Below are 21,171 nucleotides of genomic sequence, written 5' to 3'. Positions count from 1 at the left end.
TATGTCCTTTTACTCAGTTCTCCTCTTAGAAAAATGGATTTCAGCAAGTTCTGGCTTAAAAATAAAATTGTAGCTTTTCAGGGTAGAGCATGTTCTAGTACATTTCTTCACATGATTGCTGTTCGCAGAAGATTCCTACAGCCAGACACAGAGGAATGGGAAATGTTGCAGAGACCACGCAACAGGGTGCTTGGAAAATGTGTAAGAAACACTCTAGAAAGGTGGGTTCTTGTTCTGATATGATAATGCCTATGTACTGTCAAGCATTCGTCTATCAATTTCATTAACAATGGTTATTTAATATTTCTGGTTTTAAATTGCAGAAAAGAAGTTCTTACCTTTCAACATCATGTTCACACAGAAAACACCATTTTGGGGCAAATCCCAGCCTTATATATGTTCTGTGCCCAATTCCCATGCAAGTTTCTTATTAGCCAGAATAAAATTATCTGTAAATAAAATTATCTGCATGAAATCTAGATATTGTTGGCTATAGTAAGCAAGAATCATTCAAAGGAATTGAAATTTTATAACTAGCAGGAGATAAATTACTTCAAAATGCTCACTTTTATAGATGATTTTTTTTTTAAATTAACAATAACCCATTACAGCGACACCTGGGTGGTTCAGTCGGTTAGGCATCTGTCTGCTTTGGCTCAGGGCATGATCTCAGGATCCTGGGATCAAGCCTGGCATTGGGTTCTCTGCTCAGTGGGAAGCCTGCTTCTCCCTCTCCATCCTCCCCTCCACCCCGCTCATTCTCTCTCTCTCTCTCTCTCACACACACACACTCTATCTCTCAAATAAATAAAATTTTAAAAAAACCAATAACCTATCACATATAAACAAGTATATTTACAACTTCAGAACTCTCGGCTCTATATTTTTGACAGCAAGTTTGAGAAGCTTTTGAGAGCACTTCTCCTAAGCCAGAATCTTCATTGAATCCCACTCTAAATGCTACCTTATCCCTTAAGGGGTCAATGCTGCCTCTATCTCTGAATACAGATATGTCAAAAAAAAAAAAAAAAAACCCACTCTCATCTATTTTTGAACATTCTGAGATCTTGGAAGTGAAAAGTCTTATAAATAGTTGGAAGCATATTATTAGAAGTCTGCTTGGAAGCCATTTGGGTCAGGAAAAAAGATAACCCACAGAGGGAAAAGATTACAAGGCTGTGGGTAACCACAAAATCAAGTGATGGTTAGCCCCTGGCACACTTACTTAACGTTCCACTGTGCAAGATTCACCTTCTAAAATGGGGACTAGAAACAGTGGTTTTCAAACCTGTAGACATGTTGAACAGAGAAGTATTTAATTCAAGGGGGGGATAAAAAGCCCCTGTACCTCAATAAATTGAAATTAATGACTGATAGAGTAAGGAGTTTTCACCCCAAAATATAAACAACTATTTGCTGATTTTTTTTAAATGATGTGTAAGACTGGTCCTGTAGTAGGCATTCCATAAACATCTGGGGCATGCACTGGGAATCCCAACCCAAGATGCACTGAGCCACAGGAATGGAAAGAGACTACTGTATCCAGGTGGGTAGTAATAGACTGGGTATAGACCTGGTTCTGGAGAATCTGTGATCCCACTGATTTGCTTAGATCATTTTCTATCCCTCACTTACTCTGGGCTATTTCTGATCTGTGCAGCAGAGCTGGATCATTGCACAGTTTAGCACAGAGAAAACAAGTGGTATGGATATATGGATATATGGATTCATATAGAATTGCTTTCTCTTTTCCCCCTGTTAGGGAGAGTCAAATTTCTTGGGAGTACAGGACGGATGTATAAAATTTTTCACAATGGAACCTACCATTTTGTGAATGTTCAATAAGTATTTAAAAAAATAGCCTAATGACCCTGGATATGGTGGTATTAAGTGTGCTCATAAATTGAAATGTCAGCTGGGAAATATTTTACTATCATGGCAAGGACTCAAACTAGGAGTCAGAAGACCTATATTCTCATCCCAGCTCTGCCACTTACAGGTCTGTGAATGCCGACAAGACAAATTCTAAGAGGGTCCATGTTCCTTACCTCTGAGTTTCTAATTTCTCAAGTTTATTCTGAGAATACAACAATGTTCTTTTTAAATTGGAAGACCTTGTAATACCTTCTTTTTAAATTGGAAGGTATTACAGGTACCCTTTTGAAAATCTGCATAAGATGTGACAGTATTCTCATATCTTAGTTAATACAACATAATAACACTCATTTTAACCCTTATTTAACTCAGTAAATATTCATTTGAGTCATCACCATGGGTAAGGAGTTTACAAGTCAGATACATCTTTATCCTTGAGGTAGTCATGATCTAATGAAGGAGATAAACCCAAATACAACTGCTCATTTCTTGCCAAATATTTACTAAATTCTTATTAAATGACAGGTGCTATGCTAGGAGGCTCTTTGCTACCAATATGAAAAAGACCTATACCATGACTTTAAGGAACTAGTGTTCTAATGAGAAAGACAAATTTGGAGGGGGGGGTTGTTTGTTTTAAAGGTTTTATTTATTCATGTCAGAGAGAGAGAGAGAGAATTTACAAGCAGGGGGAACAGCAGGCAGAGGGAGAAGCAGGCTCCCTGCTCAGGGAGCCTGATGTGGGGTCTGATCCTAGGACCCTGAGATCATGATCTGAGCCAAAGGCAGAGGCTTATAACTGACTGAGCCACCCAGGCATCCCAAGACAAAGTTTTGTTTTGTTTTGTTTTTTTAAGATGCAAACTGTGTCCATATAATACATAATAAATGTGATAACAGGGGCACCTGTGTGACTCGGTCAGTTGAGCCTCCAACACTTGATTTTGGCTCAACTTTTGATTTTATGATCTGGGGGTCCTGGGGTGGGACCACATGACGGGTTCTGTGCTCAGTGGGGATCTGCTTGGGATTCTCTCTCTTTCTCCCTCTGCTCCTCCCCCACAACTGTGTGCACGCTCACGCTCTCTCTCTCTAATAAATAAATAAATCTTGTAAAAAAATAAATGAATGTGATACCAAAAGTATGCACAGCATAGATCAAGAGTAGAGGTGGGAAGGAAATAATGGGGAAGATGGTCAGAAAGTTCTAATATAACATAACCAGAGCAACAGAGAAAAATCCAGGACCAAGTTTGTGTTAAAATCCTAGCTATGCGATCTCCTCCAAGTTACTTGTTTCATTACTTGCTGATGTGTAAAATTGGAAAAAAAATAATATTATCGGGGCACCTGGCTGGCTCAGTGGGTTGGGCCTCTGCCTTCGGCTCAGGTCATGATCTCAGGGTCCTGGGATGGAGCCCCACATCGGGCTCCTCCCTGCTCAGCAGGGAGCCTGCTTCCCCCTCTCCCTCTGTTGCTCCACTCACTTGTGCTCTCTCTCCTTCTCTCACTCTCTGTCAAATAAATAAATTCTTAAAAAAAAAAAAAGAAAAGAATATTATCTTCCTCCTATGACATTTGTGTGGATTAAATGAGGCAACACAGATAAAGCTTTAGCATTACACCTGGCACATAACACATCCTTAATAAATGTTCAGTTGTTAGCACATACACGCTTCTGCCTGAGTACCTAATGCAATGTTACACACATAACAGGCTCTCTATAAATTTTTTTTCTAAAATTTTATTTATTTATTTGAGAGAGAGCATGAGAGATAGAGAGAGAGAGAGCATGAGAGGGGGGAGGGTCAAAGGGAGAATCAGACTCCCCACCAAGCAGGAAGCCCGATGAGGGACTTGATCCCAGGACTCCAGGATCATGACCTGAGCTGAAGACAGTTGCCCAACCAACTGAGCCACCCAGACACCCCTGTAAATTCTTAGTTACAATCTTATAGGGTCAGTATGAATGCTAATCTAAAGGATTATCATCGTAAGCATCTATTCCAAAAATATACTATTGAAGATATAGTTTTTGTTTACTAAATTAATACTATCTACTTGTTTTCTTAGTTCTTTACCTTTTTCTTCTAAATGCAGAATGTAGAAAATAAATAAATCTGAAACAACATATACACACCCATGATAAATCAGTTGACTGAGGGTTCTAATTAATGGAATTTTACTTAATCTATATCAATCTAGCTACAAATTACAATAATCACTATATATTTTTGTTCTACAAAATACACATGTACTTTTGGGAACATTCTATCAGAGTTAACCTACTGGAAATTTTTCAGTTTTGCAGGGTCTTGGGAGATCTTGAAGGACTCTTATTTGTGTAAACAACAACAAAAAATGAGGATTAAAAGAAATCATTTGGCTAAAGTGAGGGATAGGATTCAACTGAACAAGAAATGAAGTATAAATTATTTTATTAAAAATTAAAAGCCAGTTATTCTCTACTTGGGAAAATGCAACCAAATGTATTTCTTTTTTTCTGCATAATTAGCTAAAACAAAGGGTGCCAGGGTGGCTCAGTCCTTGGGCTTGGGTGTCTGCCTTCTGGCTCAGGTCATGATCCCAGAATCCAGGGACTGAGCCCCACATCACTGTGTCTCTCTCTGTCAAATAAATAAATAAAATATTTTCAAAAAAATAGCTGAAACAAGATTAGAAACCTCTTGATTTTTAAAAACTTTGAGAGGGTACCTGATTTTCTCAAAGGACATACTGAAGTCTTTTTTTTTTTTTTTAAGATTTTATTTATTTATTTGACAGAGAGAAATCACAAGTAGGCAGAGAGGCAGGCAGAGAGAGGAGGAAGCAGGCTCCCTGCTGAGCAGAAAGCCCGATGTGGGGCTTGAACCCAGGACCTGGGATCATGACCTGAGCCGAAGGCAGCGGCTTAACCCACTGAGCCACCCAGGCGCCCCTAAAGTCTTTATGTTGATATAAATTTTAAGATATAAGTAACTTGGTTTCTGATAACAAACATTCAGATGAAAACATTCATCTGAATTTTTTAAAAAAAGATTTTATTTATTCATTTGACAGACAGAGATCACAAGTAGGCAGAGAGGCAGGCAGAGAGAGAAGAGGAAGCAGGCTCCCTGTTGAGCAGAGAGCCCGATGCGGGGCTCAATCCCAGGACTGTGGGATCATGACCTGAGCTGAAAGCAGAGGCTTTAACCCACTGAGCCACCCAGGTGCCCCTCATCTGAATTTTTTAAAGGTCCAAAGAATTGGCCAGTTCCTTATTTTAACTGTGAATATGAAACAGGGGCATCCCACATCGGGCTCCCTGCTTAGCAGGGGAGCCTGCTTCCCCATCTCTCTCTCTCTGCCTGCCTCTCTGCCTACTTGTGATCTCTCTCTCTCTCTCTATTTCTGTCAAATAAATAAATAAATAAATCTTAAAAAAAGAAAAGAAAAAGAGCCACTCAGCTAGCTTTACTATTTTTAAATTTTATTTATTCGTTTGCTTGTTTATTTTAGGAAAGGGGGCAGAGGAGCAGAGAGAGAAGGACAAGCAAACTTGGGGTTTGATCCCCTGGCCCTGAAATCATGACCTCAGCTGAAATCAAGACTCAGATGCTTAACTGACAGAGCCACCGAGGTGCACCTCAGCTAGCTTTATTTTTGTTTCTGCTCTCCCTTCTTCTTCTTTCCCTTTCTCCTTCCTCTTTCTCTCCTTCCAGCCCTCCCTCCTTCTCTCCCTTTCTTTTTCTTCCTTCCTTCCTCTCTCTCTCTCTTTCTTTCCCTTTCTTTCCTTTCTCTTTCTTACCTCTCCTTTTTTCTCCTTACCAGACCAGAAACTTTGCTAAGTTCTGGCAAAGAAACAGGATAAAACAGTTCCTCCCTCACAGAGCTTACAATCTTCTATGGAAAACCGTTAATTAAACAGGTATGTTTATGACAACATGATAAATGCTATCAACAGGGAAGTACAGTAGAGGACAAGAGCACATTGCTGTGGAATGTGGCTTAGTTCACGAACAAGAAACAAGTCATTACCCAGGGTTTTTGAAGTTGCTTTACATCTTACTATGTATTTATATGCAAGTATATAAACACAAAAATACAACATAGTCAAACTGCCTGACAGTATCCCGGGGTAACTAGGTTTAGGCATTGTGGTTCCCTCTAATAAGTGGGCTAATCCCCTTCACCAGACATGTATAAAATAAAGGAACAAATAATGGAGGCTTTCTTGAAAACCTCTTTTTTTTTTTTAATGATCTGAGACTTTCTGAGTAATGTCTAATCTTGCTAAAGAAATTTCACTGCAAACATTTTTGGACGTTGCTGGAACTGGTCTGGATTTGCAAGTCTCAGAGTATCAGTTATGACCTAATAAGACCTAGGCCATCTTTTTTTTTTTTTTCCTTTGCTCAGAGAAGCTTTTTAAAAGTTTACTATAGAAGGACATATTTTAAATATATTTCTTCCCACACAAATTTATATGCAGGTTGGCAAGCTTTCTAAAAGATCAACACTTCTGACTTCATCAGAAGGGTTTTTTCCTACAGTGTAATCACAGAAGACTGTTTTCCAAACGTTTTTTATAAGTTTTGATCCTGACCAATTAGCTAATAAACCCCTACATGGACTGATTAGTTCTGTAAAAACAAACCTGTTACTATAAAATATCAACACTTCTTAAAGGGTAACATGTCAGCCATTATGGTCAGTTCTAATTTACAGCGTCTACTTGCCTTCCTAGAGGATGGCAGCAGGCCAGGCAGGAATATCTAAGTTGGTTTGAAAACTTGCTCTGGTTGCCTAGCAAACCTCCTGTCATGGGAGCCAGGCAGCCCAGCCTCTCAGATCTCCAGCACGCTGCAGACACCCTCTTCCTCCCAGGATGTAGTGCAATAAGTATTCACAAATGCTTTTTTTTTAAGAGAACATTCATGTCTGCCATCAACCCATGTACATATTTAATAAAGAACGTTATAAGGGTGAAATGGGGGAGAAGTTTAGTATTTCTAGATCAACACAGTCTCCTGACCAATTTCTATACAATATCATATACAAGCAGAATGCTTTTTTCCCCAAGAATGACAGCACAGCTTAAAGTTTCCAAAAATCCAAGTATACCAATAGAGTATATACATAAAGCCAATAACAACTACTAAGTACCAAGAGAGCAACAGCCCTCACAAACTCTGCATTCATCCATAGGCCAGTAAACATCCATCATCCCCAAAGTTCTCTTACAGCTGTAAATCCTCAATCACTTTTAGGAAAAAAACAAGGTCTAGAATAGCATCATTAAAAGCAATCCTCAGTCAACATGGTCACCACTATATATCAAAAAGCAGGGGGACGCCTGGGTGGCTCAGTTGGTTAAGCAGCTGCCTTCGGCTCAGGTCATGATCCCAGCATCCTGGGATCGAGTCCCACATCGGGCTCCTTGCTCGTCAGGGAACCTGCTTCTCCCTCTGCCTCTGCCTGCCATTCTGTCTGCCTGTGCTCGCTCTCTCTCCTCTCTCTCTCTGACAAATAAATAAAATCTTTAAAAAAAAAAAAAAAACAGGTACAAGTTCCTACAATCACAAGAGGCATAATGTAGGGTGCCTGGGTGGCTCAGTCAGTTTAGCATCTGCCTTTGGCTCAGATCATGATCCTAGGGTCCTGCGATCGGGCCCCACGTTGGGCTTCCTGCTTGGCGGGAAGCCTGCTTCTCCCTCTGTCCCTGCTCCTGGTCTCTCTTTCACTATCTCTCTCTCTCTCAAAATAAATAAATAAAATCTTTAAAAAAAAAAAAAAGAGGCATAATGTAATGCTATCTTAAAGCTACACTACCCGACTATACAATTCAAATGCCATTTTTTGAAAATTCTACTTTTCCAGCCCAGCAGGGAGGGCTAATATCTTTAAACCTAGGAGACACACCTCTTTCCCTTTTCCTCTCTTCCTCTCACTTGTTTTCTCTCTCTGCCTCTCTTTTGTTCTACCTCTCCATCTCCCTCTCTCTCTCTCCTCAATGCAATTTCAAAAAAAGCTCTGGGAAGCAGAAAGGTAATGTCTGAGAATGACTGCGCTTAGGTCTAGATTGGCCCAGACACTACTTGGTTGTAGAGTTTAGTCAACTCACAATTTACTTTACAATCACAGGCCTCATTTTCCTCATCTGCAAAAGGATGATAGCGTTGGTCAACATACTCTTCATGGTCCTTCCTGATTCCAACATTTTATGTCTTGTTAATAACATAAAATCAAGAGAATCTGGCAGTCACTATGAGTTAGGAAAATGAGAGCAAATATCTGAATAATGTCGAATTTCAGATTTTTTTTTTTTTAATGCAGAAAATACCCATGGCAGGAATTTCAACTTGCTTCTGTACCCGTCAGGTGCTAGGGTCCAAGCAAGACTAGGAATGTCTGGCAAATTGGTGAGACAGGACCAAGAGGAGTTCATTCGCATGTGAGAGCGCAGGTCTTGTTTTTTGCGAAAGGGGAAAGGGACAGAAGACTCCAGAGAGTGAGAGCAAACATGATGGAGGACAGCTGGTGTGTCCCTAAGGATGCCTCCATCTATGGACGGGGATAGTCCTGGCAGGGGCGGAAAAAGGAAGCATCAGTGCTACTTCTGCATGGGCTCACAGAGCCAGGACCCTGGGAGGCGGAGAGCATGCTCTCTTTATGGAACCCCCAGGGCTCTGCCAGACTTAGGAGAGCTGGGGGACAGAACCCTGGCTCCTCTACAGCCCAAAGCATTTTTAACTACAACAGTAATAATTTACATTCATTACACTTATGCCTTATAGCATTTCTGCATTTTTCTTTTATTACACCTTTTGCTATCGTGACTCTTTAACTGGCTATAATTTTCTCTTCACTTTAACTTCTAGAGACTTTGGGGCCCCACTGCAGCCTGGCTGTCAGGGTTCTCCGCGTCATACAGGTTTGCCAATACCATTTAATCAAGGCAGAAAGAAAAATTCCTTTAATCACCCTTATTATTCTTTCCTCTTACTTCCAACTGATCATCAAGACCTTTCCACTGCATTATCTAAACATTTCTTAACTGCGTCCCATTCTCCTCAGTGACCCCCCGCCCCCGATGCCGCCACAGTTCATGTCCTCACCATAGTCCATGGTTGCAATAGCTTCGCAACAGCTCCAGATGTATATCAAAAAGCAAAAAAGATTATTTTGTCTCCATGAGAACCTGAGAATTATGTGAGTAAATTTCACTCTTGCTAATAGCTCCCTATCACACACTCACAGGACAAAACCCCAAATCCACACAACAGCTTACAAAGGCTTTTCTAATCTGGCCCCCACCTATCTCCCCAGTTTACTCCCTATGATCCCCAGCTCTGTTTTGCATTCACACTGGTGGAAACACAGCACACCATGCCATGCCTCCTTGCCACTGAAAATATTGTGCCGTCTGTTCCAGTTGTATTTTCCCTCATCTGCCTGGTAAAAATCTGCTAGCTTCTCCCCTACTGGACTGTGTGCATTTTGGAGGCAGGATCTGTGCCTAATTTATCTTTGTTTTTCCCAGTACCTAGCAAAAAGCTTGGCACTTCTTAGACCTTTTTAAAATGTCTTGGAAATTGGCACATGAGCTTTCGGAGCACCAATTCCTGATCAGCCTACCTGGGCAGAGAAGTATAATTACATGTCCCACCCCTATTTCTACTCTCTTAAGGGCCATGTTATTACTAACAGTTAACTCAGAATGTTCATGGCTTTGTTCCATTCCAAATGATAGCACCAAAAAGCAATGCCAAATTCAAAGATGTTCTATTTCTCATTAGTCATGCCACAAGATCCTTTCCTGCCAATTTTCAATCAAGAAGAATGGGAAAAGAAGGAGGAAGGGGAAGAAAAAGAAGGGAGAGGAGCAGAAGGAGCAGTGGCTGGGTGGCTCAGTTGGTTAGCGCCTGCCTTCAGCTCAGGTCATGATCCTGGGGCCCTGGGATTGAGCCCCACAGTGGGCTTTCTGCTCAGCAGGAAGTCAGCCTGTCCCTCTCCCTCTGACCCTCGCCCCATACTCCACACATTCCCTCTCTCCCTCTCTCTCTCTCAAATAAATAAATAAAATCTTTAAAAAGAGAAAGAAGAATAGGCAGCGGCAAAAATTTTCTGCAGACCTGTATGGTCCTGGAGTATGGGAATACCTGTACCAGAAGGGATGGTTTTGATATGTCTCTAACTCTGCATGATCTGTTGGTCCTTCATCCCCTGGGGAATGCTCCACACCCACACAAAGCCCCTGGGTACTACCTCTCACATTTAAGGCTTTGATTCACTGACAGATGTGTAGAATCTGACGTATCTAGACAACTCCTGTCAACTACATGTGTACTGAAACACAAACAACCCAGAAGTGCAGACTATTCCAGCTGAGATCAGCATTAACTGAAACTTAGTATAACAATCCCCTCAAGGCTTTCTGGAAAAACTTGTGGCCACATGAACTCAGTTGTGTTGTTGTTATTGTTTTAGTGCTCCCTGTTGGGACGCTGTCCTTCCTCGTGACGCTGTCCTTCCTTGTGCAAGGATTTTTCCAACAGGAATGGTTCAAGAAGCTGAGGAGAAGCCACTGTGTTATGGAGGAGCATAAGTTTACCGTGCTGTGAAGAGGCAGTATTCTCTCCAACTGGGTGCCGTGTGCGGCGTTTCCTGGGCTCCACTCAACAGTCCATGTCTGTGTGCCGCGAGGGATGACATAGGTCAGTTAACCATCATGTTTGTACTCAGAGCTAGGAAGCAACCTCCAAGGTCAGTATTTGGATTTTCTCAGACTACACATTATGTGTGAAATTTAGCTAAAACGCTAATATTCCAAAGTGGCCACCATACTGTATGTATGGCAGAGAAAACTTTTTTCCCCAAAATATATACAAGGAACCCAGATGTCCCAGTTCCTTTATTGCATATCCAGGGAATTTCTCATTTTATTTAAAAGATTTACCTTGTGCTGTTATTAGCACAGGTGTATAATTAAAGATATATGCATAGAGATCAGCCAATCCAAATATGACTAAACTATACTATGGGGATGATACTTCTGGTAAAAACAAAAACAAAAACACTTATTTCTTCTTGACAGGCTGAGCTTTTTAGCTGTCTGAGATCCCTAAATATACTGAGATTCCTACAGGACACTTTTACTTGGAATTTAAAATGTGAGCTAGCAGTATGTCTTTCTATCCTATTATAATAGCAGTCTCATATTCACACCTGACAGAAATTTTAAAATGCCAGGGGTTAATATATACAGAAAAGGTTGTTATATTTCATAAATAAATATGGTATGTGTCTCTCCATATGAACATGTAGGTTCCAGCAGAATATACAGTTAGAAAATATGTACATCCCATGCATCTGTATGTCAAAGAGAGTTAGGAGCAAAATTGACTGACCATCCTGTCAGTCAGGACTGGAGTTTCTTCAAGGAATTCTTTAGAGGATAAAATCAGGAGCACCACAAATATAGCATGTTTTTACTTTCAGAAGAGATCGTTTACATATGGGTCTTGGAACAGAGAGCCAATCTTTTTTCTCTAACACGGAACGATTTCTTGAGAGAATGAAACAGCTTTGCCCATGAGACAGACGTATGTGTACTTCAGGCAATATCTAATGAGAAGCCAATTATTAGAACTGGTCAGAAAAAAACATTTGACAGTAAACAAATCTGTACACAGTTAACCGGAATTAGTCAGTGGCTAAGACAATACACTGAAATACAAAGACCCATCTTCCATGTGAGTTTGACTTTGACCTTCACTCCTTCCTCATTTATTTGACCATTCTACAAGCACACAGTAGACACCAAACATACAAGATGAATAAGATATAGTCTCTACCCACAGGGTGCTCCCAGAGTAGTGAGGGAAAAAGTCATAGAAACAGATAATTGTGAAACACTGTGCTAAGTGACAAAGATATGCACAGAATATTATGAAGACACTGAGATGAGGTAATTAATTCAAAGCCAAGCCAGGCTATGGTGGGGAAGTGACAGAAGTTAGGTAGAGGACAGAGAACTGCATATTGAAGGAGAATAATGAAGACAAGATGGCAAAATAAGTATATTATACATAAATAAATTCCTATGAAAAATAACTATAAGCTGTTGGTATTGCTAGAGTTTAAAGCTCAAGTAGTTTGAAAAGATATAAGGCTAGAGCATTAGAACATAATTAACAAAAGATCTGTCTTCCCAAATTAAAGGGCTTTGGCTTTAGCTTGGAAGGGAAGAGGTTTTTTCTTTACTATTTTTATTAATATATAATGTATTATTTGCCCCAGGGGTACAGGTCTGTGAATCATCAGACTTACATACTTCACAGCACTCACCATATCACATACCCTCCCCAATGTCCATAACCCAACCACCCTATCCCTAACCCCCTCCCCCCAGCAACCCTCAGTTTATTTTGTGAGATTAAGAGTCTCTTATGGTTTGTCTCCCTCCTGATCCCATCTTGTTTCATTTTTTGGGAAGAGTTTTAATCAGAAAAGGACATGGGCCATGTGTTTCAGACATTAGTCTGGCAGTTGTGTAGACGACAGACTGGAAGGTAAGATCTCCACTAGAGACAGCGATGTGGCCATAAACATGATGATGACAGTAGAATCTCTGAGAATGGTATTAACATGCAAGGCATAGTGCACACAGTGAGAAGGCTGGGGACTGACCATGAAGCCCTACAAAAACCCAACCTTTAAAGGCTAGATAAGTCCCAAAATTTCATTTTCATTTTTGTTTCCCTTGCCTTTGGAGGCATGTCTTGAAAGCAGTTGCTGTGGCCGATGCAAAGTGGTTCCTGCCTATGTTCTCCTCTAGAATTTTAATGGATTCCTGTCTCACATTGAGGTCTTTCATCCATTTTGAGTTTATCTTTGTGTACGGTTTAAGAGAATGGTCGAGTTCCATTCTTCAGTTTGGGACTTCATCAAGATCAAAAGCTTCTGCACAGCAAAGGAAACAGTCAACAAAACAAAGAGGCAACCCATAGAATGGGAGAAGATATTCGTAAATGACACTACAGACAAAGGGCTGATATCCAAGATCTATAAAGAACTTCTCAAACTCAACACCCAAAAAACAGATAATCAAGTCAAACAATGGGCAGAAGACATAAACAGACATCTCCAAAGAAGACATACAAATGGCTAACAGACACATGGAAAAATGTTCATCATCATTAGCCATCAGAGAAATTCAAATCAAAACCACAGTGAGATACCACATTACACCAGTTAGAATGGGAAAAATTGACAAGGCAAGAAACAACAAACATTGGAGAAGTTGTGGAGAAAGGGGAACCCTCTTACACTGTCAGTGGGAATGCAAGTTGGTTCAGCCACTTTGGAAAACAGTGTGGAAGTTCCTCAAAAAATTAAAAATAGAGTTTCCCTATGACCCTGCAATTGCACTACTCAGTATTTACCCCAAAGATACAGATGTAGTGAAAAGAAGGGCCATGTGCACCCCAATGTTCACAGAAGCAATGTCCATAACAGCCAAATTGTGGAAAGCAGAGATGCCCTTCAACTGATGAATGGATAAAGAAGATGTGGTCCACATACAAAATGGAATATTACTCAGCCATCAGAAAGGATGAATACCCAACTTTTGTACCCACATGGATGGGACTGGAAGATATTATGCTAAGTGAAATAAGTCAAGCAGAGAAAGTCAATTATCATAGGGTTTCACTTACTTGTGGAACATAGGGAATAGCATGGAGGACATTAAGAGAAAGAAGGGGAAAATTAAGGAAGGAAAATCAGAGTAGGAGACAAACCATGAGAAACTATGGACTCCAGGAAACAAACTGAGGGTTTTAGAGATGGGATGGGTTAGGCTAGTGATGGGTATTAACAGGGGCACGTACTGCATGGAGCGCTGGTGTTATATGCAAACAATGAATCATGGAACACTACCTCAAAAATGATGTACTGTATGGTGACTAACATAACATAATAAAAAAAATAAATAAATAAAGGCTAAGTCAGGAACTTAGGGGAATCTTAATAACAATCTTCCTTGGCCAGAAGAGATTATTTTTGATCAGGCCAGCATGCCCACCTTTGACCCAGTTATTTCATGATTAGACTGGTGTCCAAAAAAGAAATGGTTTCATATGTGTATTATGAAAATGTTCATTTAAGATTTATTTCACCCTCAGCAAAACTGTTCCAGTATGCAGTCAGAATAAAGTTGGAATATGAAATATGTATTTCTTATTATAGCACATTAATACTACAAGAAGTTTTTATGATACTTAAGTTTCTTCTCAGTTTTGAGAGAGAATGCCTAAGGAAGTGATTTCTTTTCCTTTGTTCCATGGTGGAATATTTTGTTCTTAGAGCCCAGGGTCCAAGACAGAACAAGTACCTGGTGGTGTGCCCACTGTGGGTGCCAAGTATTGCTGTATCTACTTTAATATGTGTGAAGCTGGAGCACTTAGATAAAAGTTGTTTTTCATGACGTGGGTGATCTCACCCACTCCAATGACTTCAACCACCAGCTGTACACAGATGAATTCCAAATCCTTCCCTTTCTCCTGAGCTCTGGATCTTTATCCATAATTACTGACAAGGCACTGTGGACAGTTTCCAGGAACCTCAGATTTCAAATGCATAAAAGTAAACTCATCTTCTTGTATACCTGTTCCTTCTCCTATAGTTACTGTCTCCAAAAATGATGCTAACATTTGCTCAGTCACCCAAGTCATAACAGATTCCTTTCTTCTTCACTGTTTTCCACGTCCCTTCAACCACCTTATCTTACAGAATCGAATTATTTTGATCAGTGATAACCATCTCCTCTTTTCTACCCTTCATCTTTTGTCCCATATTACTAGGACAATAATCTTATAACTGCTCAACTAGCCTTCAGTCTTTGACCCAACCAATCCTCTCTCCAGGGGTCGACCATATCATTCCTTAAATGCATAAAATGTTTTAAATGGGATTCCCATTGCCTTTTAGGGCCATGAATCCCTCCATGATATGCCTCTTACCTAATTCCCCAACTAAATCTTTTGTGGGCTGATCTCCTCCCCAGCTTACCCTACAGAGTTAGTTACACACAGAAGACCCAGCTGTCACCAGCTCCAGCACTCAGAGACTCTTACCAGGCCATGCTGGTTTATGCCTCATGGCTGTTCTTAGAACACTTTGTGTGACCACCCCTCTGCTCCATCCTGATAGACATCTTGAATTTCAAGCTAAAGCTTGTGTATTCCATCTTCTAATGTTCTGATCATCTCTCTGTATCCCCCTTCCTGCCTCCACTGTTCCCGATTCCACCTTCTACAACACTTACAAAATCTTATTACACTGATTGTATCACATATTTGACTCCCACTACTATAGTGCAAGCTTTCTGAAGACATGAACCTTACAGAATTCATCCTTGTATTCCCGGGACCTAGTTTGACTCAGGGTGAGGGGCTGATGTTTATGGACATGAATAAACACATCAAAACAGGGTTGAAAAATTGATATTTACATGAATGCATTCTTCTCCCTCTCTCTCTTTTTTTTTTTAAGATTTATTTATTTATTTATTTATTTGACAGTCAGAGATCACATGTAGGCAGAGAGGCAGGTAGAGAGAGAGAGAGAGAGAGGAGGAAGCAGGATCTCCACTGAGCAGAGAGCCCGATGTGGGGCTCGATCCCAGGACCCTGAGATCATGACCTGAGCCGAAGGCAGAGGCTTTAACACAATGAGCCACCCAGGTGCCCCTCTCTCTTTTTTTTAAGTAGGCTTTACACTCAAGCGTAGAGCCCAGGGGAGGACTGGAACTCATGACCCTGAGATCACAACCTGAGGTGAGATCCACAGTCAGGTGCTTAACTGACTGAGCCACCCAGGTGCCCGACGTTCTTCTCTTTTAATTGAATTACTTTGGTACGTAAAACTAGCCAAAATATGAGGGGGAGAGGGCTAAGTATGGTGATTGCAAAGAGGTTTTGGCTCAAATCCAACTCTAATCAACTGCAAATGGCTGGTAAAACACAAGTCTGAGGGACAGAGAGGTCCAACTGAGGCACTGAGGAATGAGTATAATGATCTATTAGCACTTTCTGTCATATTTGTGCCTTATATTTGCTCTCTTTCACTGAATGCAAGTGTTCAACAAGCAGGTCTTTTTAAATAAGTATTCAGTAAATGTTTTTAAAGATCTCACTTTGTGCAAGTGAGGAAAGCAGTTCTGCGTTCTATGCATGTATCACCCTGGGAACACCACTAAAACTGGCTATTCGATACTGCTATTTGATACTGCTATCGAACTCTTAGATGTATATTTAATTTTATAATAGCCTTAATCTTGGCCTGTGTAGTCTGGTTGGTACAATTTTTTTTTAAAGATTTTATTTATTTATTTGACAAACAGAGATTACAAATAGGCAGAGGCAGGCAGAGAGAGAGGAGGAAGCAGACTCTCCATGGAGCAGAGAGCCCAATGCAGGGCTCAATCCCAGCACCCTGGGATCATGACCAGAGCTGAAGGCAGAGGCTTTAACCCACTGAGCCATCCAGGCACCTCTGGTTGGTACAATTTTTTTATGTAACTGGATGGACTTGTAAATCTAAAATAGTCATTGCATTACCTCTGAAATACTTAGGAATTAAATTATCACTACCTAATATAACTATGCAGCATGACTTTTGTCAAATACGAAAACTAGATCTATTGAGTTAAAAAGGCAAATGAAGGGGCACCTGGGTGGCTCAGCGGGTTAAGCCGCTGCCTTCGGCTCAGGTCATAATCTCAGGGTCCTGGGATGGAGCCCTGCATCGGGCTCTCTGCTCAGCAGGGAGCCTGCTTCCCTTCCTCTCTCTCTGCCTGCCTCTCTGCCTACTTGTGATCTCTCTCTGTCAAATAAATAAATAAAATCTTTTAAAAAAAAAAGGCAAATGAAAATTTTATTCCAATGTTTAGATTAAGTCATTAAAAAAAAGGAACAATTTATTCTACCTACAAAGTACATTTAAGAAAATGCAATCCCTAAGGTTTCTTTTTGAAAATTATTGTCTTGTTCTGTACAGTCTAATTAGGGTCTGTTTCATTATAATTTCATCTAAACTCTATATGCCTTAGCACTGCTCTGCAAATGAGTCAGAGGATCACTATTCCCAGCTTGTAGCCAATTCTCCAGAGAAGCAAAGGAAAAAAGAAACAACTGCCTTTTATGGAAATCAAACCTGTTTCTAGAGATAAACCTCTTTCTGTTTCTATTTGAATGCAGTCTCAACAACGGAGAACAAGAATCCTACAAAATACATGAACTACTGGAGGAGCCGCCTGGCCAAATACATCTGTAGGTTTGTTTAATGCTTGTCCCATTCCATAATCTATTACATAAACACATTACATAAAGATAGGCACCTGGGCATACATGAGATGGTAAAATAAAAGGACATTTTTGTTTCTGCAAATATTAAAACAACTGGTTGCAGTTTGGAATTATAGTTTGGCCACTCTTTTAAAGAAATTTGTTTTTCAAAGTGAAAAAAGAGAACTCGCAGTTTCTAGGAAATTTATAAAGGCATTTGTATGGTGAAGAGTTTGCATAGAAAGCTAAATGGGAAATATTGTTAAAAGAAGGCTTCAGGTCGCCTGGGTGGCTCAGTTGGTTAAGCGGCTGCCTTTGGCTCAAGTCATGATCCCAGCGACCTGGGATCGAGTCCCACATCGGGCTCCTTGCTCATCAGGGAGCCTGGTTCTCCCTCTGCTTCTGCCTGCTGCTCTGTCTGCCTGTGCTCACTCTCTCTGACGGAAAAAAAAAAAAAAAATGGCTTCATGGGGGCACCTGGGTGTCTCAGTAGGTTAAGCATCTGCCTTTGGCTCAGGTCATGATCTGAGGGTCCTGGGATCGAGTCCCACATCAGGCTCCCTGCTCAGTGGGGAGTCTGCTTCTCCCTCTCCCTCTGCCTCCCGCTTGTGCTCTCTCTCTCAAATAAATTTATAAAAGTCTTAAAAAAAAAAAAGGCTTTGTGCGGCAGGCACCATTTAACTAACCTCCTCTTTAACTAATTCAACAATCTGATGGCAAAACTGTCACTTCAGTTTGGACTTCCCTGTAACTCTTCTCATTCTCTGAACATGAAGTGAGAGAATATAAAATTGTAGTAAATGGTGGCTAGATCTTTAGATATTTTTCCAAAATTTTGCAATTGTTTTATTCTCTTTACATTAAACCAAAGTATTTTTTTTAAGATTTTGTTTATTTATTTGAGAGAGAGAAAGTGAGAAAGAGAGCATGAGAGGGGAGAGGGTCAGAGGGAGAAGCAGACTCCCTGCTAAGCAGGGAGCCTGTTGTGGAACTCGATCCCAGGACTCCAGGATCATGACCTGGCAGTTGCTTAACCAGCTGAGCCACCCAGGTGCCCCTATTGTTCTAATTTTTGTTTACAGACGGGGAATGGGGGGTGGGGAGGGGTCACATGTGTTTATGATATTATTAAAAACAACTCAAGAAATATGCTATGAACCAAGCAGTCAGTATACTTATTCTAATTCTGGGCTCATGTTGTCCAAAGTATAAAAAAAGTTTAATTTAAATAAATAAATAAGTAAAATTCAAATACGTAAAAAAGTAAAAGTTGAGTCCATGACTCAGACGCTCTAGAAAGCTTTCAGATAAAGATGTTACTTGTTTTTTTCTTTTATAGGACTTCTTAACATTTAATATTTCTTATTATATACAAAACACTTCCAACTATCAAAATGAAATAAATAAAATTTCTACATATTTAGCACTAAGTTCAATGGATTTAATCCCTTTCAGCTCCCCTGATCTTGCTACAAGAGTAACTACTTGTCTTACATTTTTTTTCTCTCTTTTTGGTTTCAGTGTTCTGAAAAACACTTTCCTGGACCATCATTTCCCTTCAATAGATGGCATCTTCACTCCTGTTTTCTCATCTATTTGCTCACATCCTATTTGCTATCTTTCTTTCACTGCTTTAAATACTTTAAATACAACGTCTATGCTCATTATCTCCACATACTATTTGCTATGCAACGTCTATGCTCAATATCTCCACACACTACTTGCTATCTTTCCTTCACTGCTTTAAATACTTTAAATACAACGTCTATGCTCATTATCTCCACATGCCCTCCTCGAATTCCTGTTCAATCCCCAGCCAACTTCAGCGTGGCTTCCATCCCCACCATTCTAGTGAGAGACAATCACCAAAAACCTCCCAGGTATCAAAGGTATGCATGGTCCTATAGTCCTCTTCCTTGAGCCCTGAAATACTTGTCACTGATAACCCATTCCTTGAAAGTCTTCTTTCTTAACTTACCAGAAATACTTCTGTTCTACCTCTCCAGAGACCTCTTTTAACTGCTCTCACTGTCTCCTCTTTCTCTGTTCATACTTTATATATTAGTGTTTCCATGTCTCTGTCCTCTGTCAGCTGCTTCTCACTTCCTCTGTTTCAACTGTTAACCCCAGATTTCCTCTAGCACTGGCCACTCTCCTGAGCCCAGACTGAATCTCTTAGCTCTTCATGCTATATTGCCTTCTGTGTGTCCCACACAAATTCAATTTATTCAAAATTAAATTGATTTTCTTTTCCCCATAACTGCTCCTCCTATTCCCCATAACTGTTCCTCCTACACATTTCAATAAATGCCACATCCATCCTCCAAATTATTGCCCGCTCTTCCCCTATTCTTGCTAATCACATCCTGCATCTTTCTGATAGGTCTGCTGCTTCTTTTCCAGCCCAGTGCTTCAGCCCAATCTAGTCTCACTATCTGTCACTGGAGTATTATAGTCTCTGCCTCACCCATCTCCGTCCTCCAAGCTCTGCCCTTCAATATCCAGCTCCACCCCACCATTAAGTCATCTTTCTGAGCACACACCAGATCTTATGATGCCCCTGATTAAAAATCTTTAATGAGAATTTGAGAGAGTTTATAGCAAATAAGATGATGAGTTGAAAGGAAGAAGACAGGGGCGCCTGGGTGGCTCAGTGGATTGAGCCGCTGCCTTCAGCTCAGGTCATGATCTCAGGGTCCTGGGATGGAGTCCCACATTGGGGGGGGGGGGTCTCTGCTCAGCGGGGAGCCTGCTTCTCCCCCCACTGACCCCGCCTGCCTCTCTGCCTACTTGTGATCTCTGTCTCTGTCAAATAAATAAATAAAATCTTAAGAAAAAAAAAAAAAAAGAAAAGAAAAGAAAGGAAGAAGACAGTGACTTTTAATCCCCGGTTCTTCTCAACTTCTGAGATAACAAATTATAAGAGGTTCTAAATTTAGTATCTTTTAACTCTTTCCATGATGGTGAGCTGGCAAGATCTTCATTATGACTTTCCTCATGAAGAGTTCTCTGTTGATTGTGACACAAAGATTTCACGCAAACTATGGAAAATGAGTGTAGACTTTTGAACGTTACCATAAGAACATCCCAGTGAGCTTTTATGCATGCACAAAGGAAATAAAACAATGAAGGAAAGAAGGCTCAGGCATCAGAGAGGAACATTTTGAATCCTATCTGGTTGCATGCTGTATTACACATAATTCATCAAGATTTATCCAATACACATAAAAGAGATCACTACAGCCCCAGAACTGAACAATACCTCAGTTCTGGTCTCTGCAGCTGCTTGTCATTCACTGAACAGGCCCTACTCTTACCGGCTCTTATGTCCTTGTTGAATGGCTCCCAAGGCCAGGAATGTCATTGTCCAAGACAGAGTCCAGTTGGACTGGTGACTCCTCTGTAGTGCTCCCTGATGCTACCACACAGAAAGAGGTTATTCGTGGTTTTTATTTTATATTATCTATTTCTCTTTAAAGACTTATCACCCTGTATAATAATTATAAATATGCCTCTTCCGTGGAAGTTGAAGTTTCTTAAGAGCAAAGACAATGTCTTATTCACCTAAGAATCGAGCATAGTTGTGGTATAATCAGAAATATAGTTAGCTTTTGTCCTTGCTACCTGGCATGAAGCTCCTGAACACTTGGAATTTCCTGAGTGATAGGAATGTTTTTAGTTACTCATAAGAAGCCTTTGTGAACATACCTGAGTTTATTTAACGAAGCAACTTAGATTGGGATCCCTGGATAGGCTCGAGATGGGGCGGTCACCAGAAAGACCAAAGGATTGGAGGATGGCAGCTTTCAGCCCCATCCACCAAGCTCTGGGAAGAAGGGGACACTGCAGATTAAGCTCTAGAAAAATGCATGTATATCAAGACTTGATGAGCTTCCAGGCTGGTAAATGCATCCACTTGCCAAGAGAGTTGTATCCCCCCGTTCCATGGGGACCGAAGCTGCTG

At 40.6% G+C, this 21,171-nt stretch overlaps 2 protein-coding genes across 3 annotated transcripts in view; one reads left to right on the top strand and one right to left on the bottom strand.

Annotated features, from left to right (window-relative positions):
- Positions 1-21,171, bottom strand: part of SYNPO2 (synaptopodin 2) — a 174,559-nt gene that overhangs the window by 128,316 nt on the left and 25,072 nt on the right. The window lies entirely within an intron of this gene.
- Positions 1-21,171, top strand: part of LOC125093322 (uncharacterized) — a 166,045-nt gene that overhangs the window by 140,003 nt on the left and 4,871 nt on the right. Inside the window, exons 6-9 of one of the 2 annotated variants that reach the window (XM_047718319.1) lie at positions 18-221; positions 10,416-10,574; positions 15,630-15,698; positions 17,121-17,192. In XM_047718319.1, the coding sequence (XP_047574275.1) occupies positions 18-221; positions 10,416-10,434 (223 nt within the window). In that variant the 3' untranslated portion in view covers positions 10,435-10,574; positions 15,630-15,698; positions 17,121-17,192. Of the gene's footprint in view, positions 1-17; positions 222-10,415; positions 10,575-15,629; positions 15,699-17,120; positions 17,193-18,728; positions 18,921-21,171 lie in introns of those variants that run through there. The other variant, XM_047718322.1, reaches the window with a different exon arrangement.

Source organism: Lutra lutra, chromosome 2 (assembly GCF_902655055.1).
Source record: "Lutra lutra chromosome 2, mLutLut1.2, whole genome shotgun sequence".
In the NCBI taxonomy this organism is placed as follows: Eukaryota; Metazoa; Chordata; class Mammalia; order Carnivora; family Mustelidae; genus Lutra; species Lutra lutra.
This window is presented reverse-complemented; position numbering and strand designations above follow the sequence as displayed.